The sequence below is a fragment of the Polypterus senegalus genome, chromosome 15 (assembly GCF_016835505.1).
Source record: "Polypterus senegalus isolate Bchr_013 chromosome 15, ASM1683550v1, whole genome shotgun sequence".
Taxonomy (NCBI): domain Eukaryota; kingdom Metazoa; phylum Chordata; class Cladistia; order Polypteriformes; family Polypteridae; genus Polypterus; species Polypterus senegalus.
The window spans coordinates 96,817,575-96,836,114 of NC_053168.1; the positions used below are offsets into that span (position 1 = coordinate 96,817,575).

At 38.4% G+C, this 18,540-nt stretch overlaps 2 protein-coding genes across 3 annotated transcripts in view; one reads left to right on the forward strand and one right to left on the reverse strand.

The window, feature by feature from the left end:
- Positions 1 to 4,913, reverse strand: part of dcaf13 (ddb1 and cul4 associated factor 13) — a 253,923-nt gene extending 249,010 nt beyond the window's left edge. The window contains exon 1 of one of the 2 annotated variants that reach the window (XM_039736440.1): positions 4,811 to 4,913. Coding sequence is in view for 1 of the 2 variants with exons in the window: in XM_039736439.1 (XP_039592373.1) it covers positions 146 to 215 (70 nt within the window). In the remaining variant the exon portion in view is untranslated. Of the gene's footprint in view, positions 1 to 145; positions 331 to 4,810 lie in introns of those variants that run through there. The other variant, XM_039736439.1, reaches the window with a different exon arrangement.
- Positions 4,914 to 9,502: 4,589 nt separating this feature from the next.
- LOC120516165 (mitochondrial folate transporter/carrier-like) overlaps positions 9,503 to 18,540 on the forward strand; it is an 81,218-nt gene continuing 72,180 nt past the window's right edge. Inside the window, exon 1 of the mRNA XM_039737642.1 lies at positions 9,503 to 9,859. Within this exon, the coding sequence (XP_039593576.1) occupies positions 9,679 to 9,859 (181 nt within the window). The 5' untranslated portion in view covers positions 9,503 to 9,678. The remainder of the gene's footprint in view (positions 9,860 to 18,540) is intronic.

The window sequence follows — 18,540 nt, forward strand, 5'->3', positions numbered from 1 at the left end:
TGGCTAAATCACCATGCAATTCACTAACGACAGCTACTGAACACAACTGTGTCTAAATCTCTTGCTTATTATTACAATCACGATAAGTACCTACTCATGTACTTGGGTACCAACATTTCTGAAACCTTACTTGTAACATGCTTACCTCTGTGTATATCTTTTGTTGTTTCTCGTATATAATTATCAGGATTTCTACTTAAAACCTTTACTTTCATTGTATTAAATATGAACACGAACACACACACACCTAGAAATAACAATAATTTCACTTTCCAAAACCTAAGCGTATCTCCATTACACACGTGGGAAGCTTTCTTAAAGGTTAACGTCGGGTCATATTGTCACACGCTGACGCTACGCCGATGACGTCAAAGAGGAGGTCACTACCATAGACATATAGATAGACACCGCATTCTCGCATTCACTGTATTTCCCAGTCGACACGATACGTCAGCGCGTCAGCCTTATTGCGAGAGGCAAAAGTGCCATTTAAACTAATACAGGTAGACGTGGAAACCGGGTTTTCTGATAAAAAAACAATAACGTTTAAAACAATATCGTTTACATACAACAGATTTGGCGAATCGTTTAAATGCAATTGTTTACATCCATTTATACACTAATAATGGCAAGTATTAAATAATAATAATTATTATTAAATAATTCCTCTCATATAAGTAATATTTCTCGGGCTGCCTTCTTCCGTCTCCGAAACATTTCTAGATTTCGTCCTCTTCTTACACAACACAGTACTGAAGTATTGGTTAATGCCCGAGTCACCTCACGTATAGATTAATGTAATGCTATTCTATCTGGCATCCCACGAAAACGTATCCATCGCTTACAACTTCTTCAAAATGTTGCTGCCAGGATAATAACCTGCTGTTCTAAATCCACTGAACACCTACTCTCAGCTTCACTGGCTCCCTGTTAACTACAGAATACAATACAAAATACTGCTCTTAACATTTAAAGCTGCCCCCTACCTCACTGATCTCCTACAGATTTACACTCCCTCTCGCTCACTCAGATCCTGTAATTTGAGAGTATTCAGTCTGGCAATATGGTGCAGCCTTAGTTTGTGAAAGACAGACACAACTAAAGATATGAGCATAAAATGATGGCTGTCAATTTCAAACTGTGTTTCCTCATTGTGCTCCTTGAGAAAAAACATCATCAAGTTTGGGAAATGTTAACAGCTAACAACAATCTACATAGTTCAGGGGTGGGCAAACCTTTTGGCTCAGGGGCCACATTGACTTTTAAAATTTGACAGACGGGTCGAGCCAGCACTAGATGTATACATATCAAACATAAACATAAAAAAGTCATGTATAACGCCGTGCTCCTGGGGCCTCATGTATAAACGGTGCGTACGCACAGAAATGTTGCGTAAGAACTTTTCCACGTTCAAATCGCGATGTATAAAACCTACACTTGGCGTAAAGCCACGCACTTTTCCATGGTACCTCATGCCTTGTCGTACGCAAGTTCTCCGCTCGGTTTTGCAAACTGGCGGCACCCAGCGTCAAAGCAATGGTACTGTTCTTGTGTGATTACTCATTATTTTCATGACGCGGCTTTATAAATACACAGAAACTAACCGCATATTGTTTATTAGTGTAATGCATCTGATTGTAATTAACTCGTAACAATATAATGGTCCAGGGAACAGCCATAGTATTCCAAATACCATAACTGCTTTAGCGTTGTTACTCTCACTTCACCTTCTTCTTTTTCTTCTTTCAGCTCCTCCCGTTAGGAGTTGCCACAGCGGATCATCTTTTTCCATATTACTCTCACTGCACGACTTGGAGTATTTATATCACTGTATCTGAGTGTGAATCACAGCAGCAGCTGATCGGAAAGAGAATTATCGGTATACAGCTTTAAGGACACGCTGTCTCAGCCACTGCAAAATGTTTTAAAGCCTTTCCTGTACGGACCTCGCGGTTCAGAAACAGTTTAATCCCAAGAACTTTAAATGCACTCAATCAATTGCTCCTTGTAGAACGGTTTGTACTTATAAGTACAATCACCCCACTGTAAACTTGCACTACAGTTATAATATCTCACAACCTGGGCCACTTTATAAAGCGCGTATTTACATATGATGACGATATCATTTTTAAGGTGAAATGCAGCAAAATATGTTTGTTAAATTATACACATAAAACTTTAACTTCATTTAAATAATCTATATTCTTCACTGGGAGTGTCGTGAAGGATAGAATAATTAAACATGTACTACGAAGATATTTCAATGTTCTTTAAACGTTTTGAAGAATCGGCGCTTAAGCTTACAGATGGCTTAACGTCTATTACAGAGCTGATTGTATGGCGATCGGTTACTTGGGGAAAGAAAAGCAAGGACTCTTGGGCGCAATAATATATATTGAATATAAAACAGAAAGAGAAAATAACAACACAGCTAAAAACGCAGCGACAAATTTCGACAAAAGATAATGCTTGTCATGAGCACGAGGCTCATGAAACACATGTTTAATAATGTGCTTTAGCTCCTATCATCATGAAAATGACATCACGTATACATCTCAGTATTTTAGTTATTCAGAGAGCTGTAATATCACAAATGTAATGGACTCTGTGTCCAGTTGGAGGAAGAGAGCCAGTTTAAGAAGCAAGTAGTGATTCACACACATAGATCACATACAGTAGAAGATCAAATACAAAACAAAGCATTTAACGTGCTACTTTAATTACGATGTAATTTTGAGAAACTGGTTAATTAAACGATTTTAAGATGAAGTTTATAATGTTCTACTAAATGACAAAATAAACTACGTGATTAAAGTGGAAAATTCGAGATTAAAGTTGACATTTCGTGCTTTTTCCCCACCGTGTGCCTTTTTTCTCTGTACCCTAATAAACTTTCATATGACACTCAGACAGTGGGCTTACAACTCTTCTTTTCACGGCAACTTTGATATGTGACTTCTTTTTATTTCCGCACTGTGCGATTTTGTGAATGTGAGCTTTCAAGTTTCTCCAACACGCTATGCCACTCGATCAACTTCATTTTGTTGATTATACCACGGTTTATTTGAACAAATGGTATGTTTTTCCTTTGCCCCCACTTGGTATTCGCTGAAATTCTTATATTTTCCCCGTGCTTTTCCCATTGTCTTTTCACAGAAGGCTGCGCTTAAGGGCGATTTATATTGATTTGCATATTCAAATAGGCGTAATTCTGGGAGGATTTGGGGCGTTACATAATGCGCGTGCACGAGCGCTAGTTTTCACGCTGATCGGGATTTATGTAACGGAAGGACGTGGAAGTTGGAGTACGCACAGATTCCTGCATCAGGATTTTTCTGTGCGTAAGCACATTTCGGCTTTTGTGCTTACGCCATGTTATAGTGCGAGTTCTACGCACGGCGTTATACATGAGGCCCCTGGTGATCAGCGTCAATTTCTTCAAGAAACTTAATAAACTGACGATGCTTAAGTCCCCTCGCTCGAATAAAGTTAACGAGTTTTACAACTGGCTTCACTACGTAGTCAAGCTGCAATACGGATTTACACAGTGCTTCCTGGTGGATGAGGCAGTGTAAGAAAATTACCTCATGCTCAGGGTTGTTCTTCACGGCCTCTCCTGCATTGTTTTGAGCAACCCGACGTTTTTTCCAGTCAGATCTGGCGATCCATCTGTGGTAACGCCTGCGAGCGTACTCCAAGGTAGCTTGTGCCTAGTGATGACACTGCCATACAAGTCCTCTCCACGCGTTTTCCCCTTTAGGGATTCCATGGCCAAAAACTCCCGCGTTATCTCAAAATTATCATCAATCCCTTTGATAAGAATTAAATGCTGAGCGGTGTCCTTTATGTCTTTACTTTCGTCCAGTGCCAAGGAATATAATGTAAATGACTCCGCTTTTGTGTTTAAGTCTTCGTCAATTAGCTCAACACGGCGACTCACTGTCCTGCGAGATAAGCTAATTTTTTCAAATTTGTTCTTGCTCTCAGGACACAAGATACCTGCTGTCTCTACCATGCACTGTTTGAGAAACTCCCCTTCGGAGAAATGCTTGCTGGTCTTTGCTTATTTGAATGCCAGCACATAACTTGCCTTCGTGCTTGATTCTTGGATGGCAGTTTGTCGGATAAAGGTGTTTTGCTGTGCCTGCAAACTAGCTGCCAACCTCTGAGCGGCAGCCGTCCGTTCTTGCGTTGACTGGTTGTTAGCATAATTAGCATGCTTGGTGGAAAAGGGACGCTGATTTTGTATTCCTTTAAAACCGCAACGGTTTCTTGGCAAATACGACATACAGCCTTTGACCGGACTTCAGTGAAAAAGTATTTAGTTATCCATTCCTTATTAAACACTCGGCACTCACTGTCGACTTTTCTTTTCTTTGGCCCATTCATTGTTGCAGATGGGTTCAGAGCAGTAGCAGAGTCGTAACAGAGAGTAACCGGGGCTCTGCAAAATCAAGTCAATGTATCACTGCGCCTAATGCGCCACATGGTGGAACGACAGGCATTACAGGACAAGGTCAAATGAATGCAGTCATAATTATGATATGATTTGATTTGGGCAATTCTGTACCAATCTTCGGCGGGACGGATTAAAAAGACCAACGGGCCAGATGTTGCCCGCGGGCCGTAGTTTGCCCACCCCTATGTCATAGTTAGTAACTAAAAACGTTTAACCAAAACGTTATTTGGAGGCTCACTTGAGCACATAAATGCATAGCTTTGCTAGCTTAGCCTGGCGTAGCTAAAGTAAAGATTATAAAACGGGATTTTCAAATGGCCAAATATAACCAAAACAATTGTTCAGCCTTACCTATGAAATGTAATTCCCCGGGATTACGTTTGGATCGTAGAGCGGTTTGTAAAATCCCAAGCAGAACATGTGTGCGGCATTTTATCCATTACTTCACTCCACAACAGTGCCACTCGCAATATGACGGCGACGTTGACGTCTGGTCATGAGGCGTCTGGTTATTCTACAGTATGTTTATGGTCACTACCCGTTTGACTGAATCGAATCTTTTTTTTTTTTTTATTCGTTTAGAATCTACCATATATGGAAATTCCGGGATGGCGGGTCCTCTTAGATCGCATCGCAAATATATAATTTAGTAATTATTTAATACATTATTTTTATATATTTATACATGCATGAATGAATAAATATATGCAGTAATTAATATTGTCGTTTGTTAATTTATATTTATTATCTATAATATATAACCATATTTTGTCATTATATAGTTAACGTGTTACTTTATATGACATAATCCTGTTTCCGTACACAAAGCATGGTAACACATTTAAGATGCATAACTAAAATAAGACGTTATATTACATGATCACAAGTGAATTAGAACTGTCCAACTCGTAATGATTCTTTCACGAATCAGATGAACGAGAACCGTTATAATGACCCGCGAGTACTGACTCGTTCACGAATCAAATAACGAGACACATGAGTCAGGTTCTTCTGCAAGCGCAAGCGCTTTAAACATCTTCCAGGGGCAGCCGACCAACGATATCGCGCAGAACACACATGCGCTTTATAACACCCTTTGAGCTCCACTGCACCGATTCTTACGTGTTCATGAATCGATTTATATGATTCACTGAAAAAAGTCGTTCAAAAAAGAACGAATCGTTCATCGCCTTATGACATTTTCGGGTTTATTATAGCCGGACATGAAAAAAACAGTATCGGTAATGCATTTAAAGCATTCCTTTGCAGCATTGTAACTAAAACGTGTCTCAAATGCCTCTGATACCTTAGCCACAGAAAAGTTTCAGGAATTACTGCCTACCTCCAACCCTGTCCTCTCTATGAATAGCATCTCAACGGTTCTTCAAGTGTAATCTTTTCTTGTAATGACAGCATGCATCACAAGTCAAAATCATCAGTGATGTCTTTATTGGTTGTGTTTTATATATTTCTGAACAAGATTAACTGTTTTGTGCAATTATGAAAATATACGTATATCTGAAATGTTACAAAAAACATTTCTGGGATTTTTGGAAAATATGTTTATTTTGGAAAACAGTGATTGCATTTAATTAGGCTGTTTAATTTCTGCTATAAAAATATTATGAAATTTATTGTCAACTAGCCATTTTATATCATCCACCTATCCATTTATGAAACCCTGAGGTTCTGCCTGAACCTCTGGAAAATGTTCCAGAAAATACTGGGCACAAGGCAGGAACAATTCCCAGACAGGGCAGATGCCAGTACATTACAGGGTGAACACACACACACATATACACACACTCACACTAGAGAGAGTGGACTCAATGCACTCCATTTTACAACAGATATTCATACTTTGAAAATAAAATGGATCAAAAGATATTTGTGAAAACCACATAGCCTCTGGATTATAATACCAAATGTTACAGTGCATCCCGAAAGTACAGGCCATCACGTTTTCCACATTTTGTTATGTTATTCCAAAATGGATTAAATTCATTTTTTTCCTCAGAATTCTACACACAACATCCCATAATGACAACATGAAAAAAGTTTGAGATTTTTGCAAATTTATTAAAAATAAAAAAATTGAGAAATCACATGTACATAAGTATTCACAGCCTTTGCCATGAAGATCAAAATTGAGTTCAGGTGCATCCTGTTTCCCCTGGTCATCCTTGAGATGTTTTTGCAGCTTAATTGGAGTCCACCTATGGTAAATTCAGTTGATTGGACATGATTTGGAAAGGCACACACCTGTCTATATAAGGTCCCACAGTTGACAGTTCATGTCAAGAGCACAAACCAAGCATGAGGTCAAAGGAATTGTCTCGAGGCACAAATCTGGGGGAGGTTACAGAAAAATTTCTGCTGCTTTGAAGGTCCCAATGAGCACAGTGGCCTCCATCATCCATAAGTGGAAGAAGTTCGAAACCACCAGGACTCTTGCTAGAGCTGGCTGGCCATCTAAACTGAGCGATCGGGGCAGAAGGGCCTTAGTCAGGGAGGTGACCAAGAACCCGATGGTCACTCTGTCAGAGCTCCAGAGGTCCTCTGTGGAAAGAGGAGAATCTTCCAGAAGGACAACCATCTCTGCAGCAATCCACCAATTAGGCCTGTATGGCAGAGTGGCCAGACGGAAGCCACTCCTTAGTAAAAGGCACATGGCAGGCCGCCTGGAGTTTGCCAAAAGGCACCTGAAGGACTCTCGGACCATGAGAAACAAAATTCTCTGGTCTGATGACACAAAGATTGAACTCTTTGGTGTGAATGCCAGGCGTCACGTTTGGAGGAAACCAGACTCCGCTCATCACCAGACCAATACCATCCCTACAGTGAAGCATGGTGGTGGCAGCATCATGCTGTGGGGATGTTTTTCAGCGGCAGGAACTGGAAGACTAGTCGGGATAAAGGGAAAGATGACTGCAGCAATGTACAGAGACATCCTGCATGAAAACCTGCTCCAGAGCACTCTTGACCTCAGACTGGGGCGATGGTTCATCTTTCAGCAGGACAACGACCCTAAGCACACAGCCAAGATATCAAAGGAGTGGCTTCAGGACATCTCTGTGAATGTCCTTGAGTGGCCCAGCCAGAGCCCAGACTTGAATCCGGTTGAACATCTTTGGAGAGATCTTAAAATGGCTGTGCACCGATGCTTCCCATCCAACCTGATGGAGCTTGAGAGGTGCTGCAAAGAGGAATGAGCGAAACTGGCCAAGGATAGGTGTGCCAAGCTTGTGGCATTATATTTAAAAAGACTTGAGGCTGTAATTGCTGCCAAAGGTGCATCGACAAAGTGTTGAGCAAAGGCTGTGAATACTCATGTACATGTAATTTCTCAGTTTTTTTATTTTTAATAAATTTGCAAAAACCTCAAGTAAACTTTTTTCATGCTGTCATTATGGGGTGTTGTATGTAGAATTCTGAGGACAAAAATGAATTTAATCCATTTTGGAATAAGGCTGTAACATAACAAAATGTGGAAAAAGTGATGCGCTGTGAATACTTTCTGAATGCACTGTATATTTCAAAGAGTGTGGTTTTAACTTTTTATTGCAGTGCCCTTATGCAGTGGGGAAACATCCAGTTAAGTTATTAAAATTCCATTTACAAGTCTTGCATTCATGGTGCATTACCTACAAACACAATTTCCCTCCACACCATTATATAATTTGTAATAATAAAAACATAACCTTCAGAAGGTAGAGTTTATTTTTCAAAAAAATGGAACAGGGACAAAATTTCATTGGTATGAAAGTGTTTTTTTTAACATATTCTGAATTCTTGTTTTAAAAGAACGTCATGTTTTCTTCACTGTTATAAGAGCAATCCCTGATGGTGTATGCACAATTATAAAAAACACATGTTTCAAAAACAGCCATTTAACTACCTTGTAGACCTTTCAGAAATTTCTTTCAATGAGATCAGTATAACAGAAAGAAATGTTAATAGGTTTATTAAAAAATCTACTTATTCCAAACACCCTTCATGCGGTGCAATTTAAGAAGGCATTATACAGGTTTGATTGGAAGGTGTTAATGTCAGTTCCTCATAGATATATTTTGAAAAATAAAGTGAAAGAAGTACTGTAACAGATCATTCACAAATGTTATCTGTGCAACTGTTCATTTTTATCCCAGATTTATTAAATGTATGGAGCTTTTGCATGCAAATAATAAATGTGTTTAGCATTTTTCATAATTGTGTACAGTACATTCCAAAAAAAGTCTTGCTCTAATAAAGGTTTTTAGACAAAAAATAAATACCAAAAAATATATGGAATACTGATATCTTATTTTGTTGTACACAAACTAACAAAGAATGTAACTATGTAATAGTTTTTCAATTTTATTACAATATGCACAATCTACAAAATTAAATTTAGTAACAGAATTTCAATGTATAGTTAGTTTATTGACAAAAACAGTAAAGCTGTTATTCAAATATGAATGTGTTTAATTTATGTAGTTTAATATTCCCCTGGTATTATGCAATTAATTTGAATTATGTTATTTTCTTTTTATTACTTCTAAACTATTGCTGGAATGCATAAAATGTATCACACCAGTAATGTACTGTTAATTAATACATTTATACTTAATAACAAAAAACACATGCTAGGACCGGTTTTAGCAATGTCAATTTACCTAACTTGCATGTTTTTGAACTATAGGAGGTAATATCATAAATTGGATTTCACCGTGCTCGGTGAACATAAATTATAATAACATAACTTTCTCTTATCCGCTTAATACAATCCAGAGTCCGAGTGGCTGTCTTACCGCGCTTACCAGCACCAACTTGGACGCAAGAATTATGTTTATGTTTATGGATTTAGTCCAAGTGTCGCCATGCTCACGGTGCACTTTTACATCACCAAGTAAAGCACAGTTGGAAATTATAGTGAAGTTCTAATTATCTATTTTTTCCATCTAAATACCAGTACTGTAATATGAAACTCATTAACTTGTTCGGGAAGTAGGTATTTTCATTGGGTATTTCCTGTCTGGCGGTGTGTACATCCATGTGATGGGGCGGTCACAGTTGAAAGGTTGGAGGTTGCGTCAGTCGGCTCCTGCTTTGCCATGTGTGCTCGGTGTGACGAATGCAGAAATTTAGATTTTTGACTAGACACGCGCTCGATTTGTTTGAAGACTGTGGGATTATTTGCCCTTTCTTTTATTTCGTCGATTCATTCTCCTTGATTAGAGATGAGCCGAACAGCACTTCCTGGGACGCAAGAATCCGACAGCCGGTCTTTCTACGCTTGGACAAAACTGCGCCGATTTTTCGCCCACGTTAAATACGAAAACCTAGTGGCCGGACTTAGTGGAGGAGTGGTGTCTACTCTTATGCTTCACCCCTTGGACCTTGTGAAAATACGATTTGCAGGTAAGCGGTGGTTAGCCGTGTAATTAGCAAGGAATGTTCTTTTTAAATTTAGGAGAGTGTATTGTAGTTTAAAGTTTTGAAAATTGTTAAGTGTACACTGATTAGATTTAAATATGTGTTATTTAATTGGAATCCTTTATAACACGAAACAGTCGAGTACATAAACTGCAGTGGTTATAATGTGTTTAAAGATAATCTGCTCACAGTTTTAAAATAGACTATTATTCGAATTTTCAATGTGAGTGGAATTTCTTTCCCACTCACACTAAACATTTTCATTATCAACGTTTAATGTCCTTTAATATTTTTTTGCTGTAATACATATACTGTCACGCATGTGAATGAATAATAGTGAGACGAATCACTTCTAATCCGGTACCATACATTCTTTAACCTAGATAAAAGTTGGTACATGAAGTTGGTACAGTATTCTGAATTCAGTCAATCTCATACACGCGGCTTCTCAAACCATTCCGATATCTAATAACATCCCATAATAATCAAACTGCAACATTGCTTAAAGTAACATGCACCTTCTTAGTACATGCCATCCCCCCCTTAGCCCAGTTACAAATCTTAAACATCCACCACATTCAATTTGCCCCATTTTACTGCAAATTTACCCATTCCTCAGCTCGCATGCATTCCTTCCATTGGATCAAAAGTTTATCTAATTTTGTGAACTTAAATATTTTATCTCAGACACTGCATAATAAAGCTAATTAAAAACTTTCTTATTCAGATTAATTTATCATTCAATCACATAGTCCTTCAGTTTTTGTGGTGTCTTTCTTAATAGTAATAATAATTCTTCACATTTAAATAGCACTTTTATCACTACTCAAAGCACTCTCCACGTAGGGAGGACCTGGGATGTGAACCCATGATTTCCTTACTGCTAGGCAGCAGTGCTACCACTGGGACACCTGCATGGACATTGAGATCTATAAAGTGTTGTGGGCTGGCTGAAATGTTCAAAACTCAGTTCAGAATTTCTTAGCTTGTCAATGGTTGGTTGTTCTTCCAAGTACTTTGTGTTTTCATTAACTGATGTCTTTTTTTAGAGATTGATCAGTTAACTTCTCTATAAATTGCTTTACAAAAGTTGTGTTGTGTGCTGTGCTGTGCTGTACTGCACACCTGTTGGTGATCCTACCAGCACTATATTGCCAGTCTTGCTCTCTACATTGTGTGGTGTTGCACTGAACTGTGTAGTGAATTTGTCTGCCTTCTCTTGTCTCACAAGAACATGATCTCCAGTGTTAATGTTAATCCCAGACAATCATCTGCATATCTATACTAATAAAAGGCAAAGCCCTTGCTGACTTACTCACTCACTCACTCATCACTAATTCTCCAACTTCCCGTGTAGGTAGAAGGCTGAAATTTGGCAGGCTCATTCCTTACAGCTTACTTATAAAAGTTGGGCAGGTTTCATTTCAAAATTCTACGCGTAATGGCCATAACTGGAACCTATTTTTTCGTCGATTTACTATAATAGACGTCTGCTCGTCGGGAGGCGGAGTTACACCTCCCACGTAATTTAGTGCCTGCCCATATAAGGCCGTCCCTCAGCGGCAATCCAATAGAAACACTGCCGCTAAATATTCACGGGTGAAGGACTGTGCTTATGCAGACGAAGATGAGATGGTCTGGGTGGTGTTTGACACAAACTCAGTGAAACTGCGAGAGAAACTTTTAAGTGCCGGGTCTTAGCTAACATTAAATACAACCGTGGACATCGCACGAGATGGAACCAGCACAGCTGGGAACCTTCGATGCATGTATACCGAGCGGCTCATGTGAACTGACGCAGTGCACAGACAAAAAGCAACAGTTCCAAAGAGTGGTGAACAAAAACCGAATTACACAATTGAGAAGGCAGCAAAAAAATATGAAGCGTCTGACACATGCAAGCATATTCATAAGTGCAACTACTGCGGAAACAAAGCACACGGTGGAAAAAGTCAATGTCCCGCTAAAGGAAGACAGTGTAAAAAAAAAAACCCATGCATGCAGTGCGTCATGTCTCAGATAAAGAGGAAGACGAGCTGTTTATTAATGCAGTAAGAAACGAATCGATGAATGAAACCTGTTATCTTTACAACGATTGACAAACACGTAATGTGACTTGAATACAACACATCCTACAAATACGAACCTGATTGAAAGAAATAATGATAATCAAATCCTTGATGACAGCAATACTCATAACACTCGCAAAACAATTACTGTATATTGACAATCATGTTACGTTATTTTTAAAATGTTCTCTTTTCTTTTTCATAACTTCTTTAACACACTACTTCTCCACTGCGAATCTATGCTAATAAAAGGCAAAGCCCTCATTGACTGACTGACTGACTGACTGACTCATCACTAATTCTCCAAGTTCCTGTGTAGGTAGAAGGCTGAAATTTGGCAGGCTCATTTCTTACAGCTTCCTTACAAAAGTTGGGCAGGTTTCATTTTGAAATTCTACGCATAATGGTCATAACTAGAAGGTATTTTTCTCCATTTACTGTAATGGAGTTGAGCTTGAAAGCTGTGGGGGGCGGAGTTTCGTGTGACATCATCACGCCTCTCACGTAATCACGCATTACGTAGAAAACCAGGAAGAGCTACAAAAAGCACTGAAGAAAACATGCATTATATAATTAAGAAGGCAGCGAAACAATTAGAAGCGAGCAAGTGACATATAAAACCATATTCAGCGGCTCACGTGAACTGACGCAGTGCGCAGACAAAAAGCAACAGTTCCAAAGAGTGCTGAACAAAAACCGAATTACACTGCTACGCTCAAATAGACAAACCACACGCCGCGGCGCAATATTAGAGCCTTAGCCTCTAGCGCCGGTGTCCGAGGTTCGATTCGAGAGGGATGCACTAAGTATGCAGCGCTTCTCGATTCATTTTAGTCTCTCATCCCCTTGGTTTGAGACGTATGAAAACATATGCGGTTAACGCAGAAAGACAGATTACCAATTGAAGCTTCATGAATAATGGATACTTTATTCTAGCTTTTTTAACACACTACTTCTCCGCTGCGATACGCGGGTATATATATGTATATATATATATCCCGATCTACATACTCGAATAATGGATACTTTGTTCGCCATCAATGATTGTTTTGGTAAAGCCATACTCTGTGTATTCATTACATGAACGGTAAAAAAGTAAGAGCGAGGGGAGGGTAACTTACTGAGGCACACAGGAAAAACCACAATAGCACGAGGGCTCGATGTACTGTAGTGCACGTCAACTCGATCTGAATTGTGCGATCACATTCGAAAAAATATTTCTTTTCAAGTTCTATTTAGTCCATATGTGTCAAACTCAAGGCCCACGGGCCACATCCGGCCTGGCGTTTAATTATATCCGGCCCGCAAGATCATTTTATATACTGTACTAGCAAAATACCGGCCAGCAGAGAAGTAGTGTGTTAAAGAAGCAATGAAAAGAAAAGGAAACATTTTGAAAATAACGTAACATGATTGTCAATGTAATTGTTTTGTCACTGTTGTGAGTGATGAGTGTTGTTGTCATATATATATATATATATATATATATATATATATATATATATTTACACACACACACACACACATAAACATATATATATATACATATCTATACATATACACATAAATATACACACACACATATATATATACATACATATATATATCTACATATATACACACAAATACATATATATATATATATATATATATACATACACACACACACACATATATAAACATATATATACATATACATACATATCTACATATATACACACACAGCTATTTCAGATCAGTGCAATACGCTGCTTGTTAAAACGGATAACTCCGCTCTTACGCAAGTCTGCGTGGATATTATGAACTATCGATTTGTTCAAGTTCTATTTAAATTTTAAATAGAAGGAATTTTTATTTAGTCGACAGAAATATCTTTGGTAGGAATGGTAAAACAGACAGGAATATTATTCTGAATAAATCAACTCAAACCTTAAACAACTTATAATATTTTGCTCTCCATAAAAATATATCCTGTCTAAATTATACAAGTTAGAAATAAAGTAAACGTTTAAAGAACAAACATTCAAATTTCTTTACTCTTATGTAATTTTATATAAAAATAAACTTAGATTTTAAATATCCCAAAAGATTTTGCTCTCCATAAAAATATATCCTGTCAAAATTATACAAATTCAAATATGAACATGCTGCATAACAAAACCTGGAAATATAAATAAAATGTGTTCCTTTCAGCAATAACAAATCAAATCATTCAGTTGTCTTTGCTCATATGTCATTTTAGAGCTTGGACGCCTGGCATCTTTCTTTGGCAACAGGTTCGTTTCTGTTTGGTGTGAGGTTCTGTGTTGTGGAGATTCTCAGGATGGATTGCAGGTGCTCATCAGTGAGGCGACTCCTGTGTGCTGTTTTGTTAGTCTTTATCACTGAGAAGAGCTTCTCACACAGATATGTGCTACCAAACATGCACAAGGTTCGAGCCGCATGTAGACGGACTTTTTGTTCTTCAAAGTCACCAAAGCGCCGTGCAAACTCAGTGCGCCAGTTTATCAGCAAAGTGCGATTTGGGAACACCGTAGTGACGACTTGGTTTAACATTACTTGGCAACAGGGAAAGTGGGGCAATTGCACTGGTGCATTTGTGTCTCCCATAAAAGCAGCTTCACTTGAAATCACTTTGTGATTGTGCACGGGTAAAACGTCCGCTGAAGTGTCAGATTCTTATTTAATTCTTCTGCTTTCTGTATCTTCTGCATTGCATTCAGGTTACCCTGATGTTTTGTCTCATAGTGCCGTCTTAGATTAAATTCTGTAATTACAGCCACATTAGCTCCACAAATGAGACACACGGGTTCAGTAAACATATACTCAGCCTCCCATCGGTTTTAAAGGCTCTATTTTCAGAATCAACTTTTCTCTTCAGCATCGTGTGAGCTAGCTTCGCAATAACTTGCAGCATCATAAGCTAGACTTGATTAACGCGTAAGTGTTGGCAAGGCAGCTGAAGCGCTGCATTATGGGATCTGTAGTTTATTGTGTTACCAGCGCTTCATATACCCAGGCATTAATAACAATAATACAGTATATAAAATGATCTCGCGGGCCGATGTGGCCCGGCCCTTGAGTTTGACACATATGGACTAAATAGAACTTGAAAAGATATATTTTTCAAATGTGATCGCAATTCAGATAGAGTTGACGCAAGACTACAGCCTGCATGCCTCAATAAGTCATCCTCCCTCGCTCTTACTTTTTACCGCTCATCTAATGAATACACTGAGTATGGCTTTACCAAAACAATCATTGATGGCGAATAAAGTATCCATTATTCGAGTATGTAGATCGGGATATATATATATACATATATATACCCGCGATCGCAGCGGAGAAGTAGTGTGTTAAAAAGCTAGAAAAGAAAAGGGAACATTTTAAAATAACGTAACATGACTGTCAATATACAGTATTTGTTTTGTGAGTGTTACTGAGTGTTGCTGTCATCAAGGATTTGATTATCATTATTTCTTTCAATCAGGTTCGTATTTGTAGGATGTGTTGTGTTCAAGTTACATTCCGGTTTGTCAATCGCTGTAAAGATGACAGGTTTCATTCATCGATTCGTTTTTTACTGCATCAATAAACAGCTCGCCTTCTTCTTTATCTGAGACCTGACACACTGCATGCACGGGTTTTTTACACTGTCTTCCTTTAGCGGACATTGACTTTTTCCAACGTGTGCTTTGTTTCCGCAGTAGTTGGATTTATGAATATGCTTGTATGTATCAGACGCTTCATATTTTTGCTGCCTTTTCAATTGTGTAATTCGGTTTTGTTCAGCTCTTTGGAACTGTTGCTTTTATCTGTGCACTGCGCCAGTTCACGTGAGCCACTCGTGTACATGCATCGAAGGTTCCCAGCTGTGCTGGTGCCATCTCGTGCTATGTCCATGGCTGTATTTAATGTTACCTTAGTCCTGGCACTTAAAACTTTCTCTCGCAGTTTCGCTGAGTTTGTGTCAAACACCACCCTGACCATCTCATCTTCCTCTCCATAAGCACAGTCCTTCACCCGTGAATATTTACCCGTGGCAGTTTGCTATTGATTGCCGCTGACGGACGGCCTTATATGGGCAGGCACTAAATTACAAACGCCAGCGGCAGCCTGTCTATGAACTTAATTTAAAGTGTAGGTTTACATCGTGCTTTGTTTTCGAAGTAGCAGAACTCATGAATATGGTTGTATATGTCACTCGCTCGCTTCTTATTGTTTCGCTGCATTCTCAATTATATAATGCATGTTTTCTTCAGCGCTTTTTTGAGGTCTTCCTGGTTTTCTATGTACTGCGTGATTACGGGAGGCGTGATGATGTCACACGAAACTCCCCCCACGGCGTTGAAGCTCATCTCCATTACAGTAAATGGAGAAAAACTGCTTCCAGTTATGACCATTACGCGTAGAATTTCGATATAAAACCTGCCCAACTTTTGTAAGGAAGCTGTAAGGAATGAACCTGCCAAATTTCAGCCTTCCACCCACACGGGAAGTTGGAGAATTAGTGATGAGTCAGTGAGTCAGTGAGTGAGTGAGTGAGGGCTTTGCCTTTTATTAGTATAGATTATTGTTATTAATGGCCCGGGGATATGAAGCGCTGGTAACACAATAAACTACAGATCCCATAATGCAGCGCTTCACCTGCCTTGCCGAACACTTACCGCGTTAATCAAGTCTAGCTTATGATGGCTGCAAGTTATTGCGAAGCTAGCCCACATGATGCCAAAGAGAAAAGGTGATTCTCAACATAGAGCCTTTAAAAACCGATGGGAGTCTGAGTATATGTTTACTGACATTGCCGGTAAACCCGTGTGTCTCATTTGTGGAGCTAATGTGGATGTAATTACAGAATTTAATCTAAGATGGCACTATGAGACAAAACATCAAGATAACCTGAAAGACCTGAATGCAATGCACAAGATACAGAAAGCAGACGAGTTAAAGAAGAATCTGACACTTCAGCAGACGTTTTTACCCGTGTAAAATCACAAAGTGATTTCAAGTGAAGCTACTTTTATGCGAGACACAAATGCACCAGTGCAACTTGCCCCACTTTCCCTGTTGCCAAGTAATGTTGAACCAAGTCGGCACAATGGTGTTCCCAAATACGCACTTAGCTGATAAACTGAGCGCACTACGCACTGAGTTTGCACGGTGCCTTGGTGACTTTGAAGAACAAAAAAAGAATTTTGAGTTGTTTCGCAACCCATTTGCCGTCAATGTGAAAACTGCACCTGTGCAGATTCAGATGGAGGTGATTGAGCTGCAGTGTAATGCCACACTGAAGGCAAAGTACAATACTGCGCGGCCCGCACAGTTTATTCACTCCATTCCCACAGAAATGCTCCAGCTCCGTCTACATGCGGCTCGAACCTTGTGTATGTTTGGTAGCACATATCTGTGTGAGAAGCTCTTCTCAGTCATGAAGACTAACAAAACAGCACACAGGAGTCGCCTCACTGATGAGCACCTGCAGTCCATCCTGAGAATCTCCACAACACAGAACCTCACACCAAACATAAACGAACTTGTTGCCAAAAAAAGATGCCACGCGTCCAGCTCTGATAAAATGTCATAAGAGCAAAGACAACTGAATGATTTGATTTGTTATTGCTGAAAAGAACAAATTTTATTTATATTTCCAGGTTTTGTTATGCACCATGTTCATATTTGAATTTGTATAATTTTGACAGGATATATTTTTATGGAGAGCAAAATCTTTTGGGATTTTTAAAATTTAAATGTTTGTTTTTTTAACGTTTACTTTATTTCTAACTTGTATAATTTAGACAGGATATATTTTTATGGAGAGCAAAATATTATAAGTTATTTTAGGTTTGAGTTGATTTATTCCGGAATAATATTCTGTTGACTAAATAAAAATTCCTTCTATTTAAAATTTAAATAGAACTTGAACAGAAACGATAGTTCATAATATCTATGCAGACTTGCACGTAAAAGTGGGAGTCATCCGTTTTAACAAGCAGCGTATTGCACTGATATGAAATAGCCTGCCCATTTAATTATTTAGGAATGGATAAATAAATTAAGATTTTGTACAAATAATGTTTTTCATTTTTCTTCCTTCATGGATTCTGGCACCCCCAGCAAGAGTTGCTCGCACCCCAAAGACTGTATATATGTGTGTGTGTGTGTGTATATATGTAGATATGTATGTATGTATATATATGTTTTATATGTGTGTGTGGGTGTGTGTGTATATGTAGATATATATGTATATATATGTATATATATATATATGTGTGTATATATATATATATATATATATATATATATATATATATATATATATATATATATATATGTATATGTATATATATGTATATATATATATATATATATATATATATATGTATATATATGTGGATGTATGTGTGTGTGTGTGTGTGTGTGTGTGTGTATATATATATATATATGTGTGTGTGTGTGTGTGTGTGTATATACAGTAATCCCTCGCTATATCGTGCTTCGACTTTCACGGCTTCACTCCATCGCGGATTTTAAATGTAAGCATATCTAAATATATATCACGGATTTTTCGCGGATTTCTGCGGACAATGGGTCTTTTAA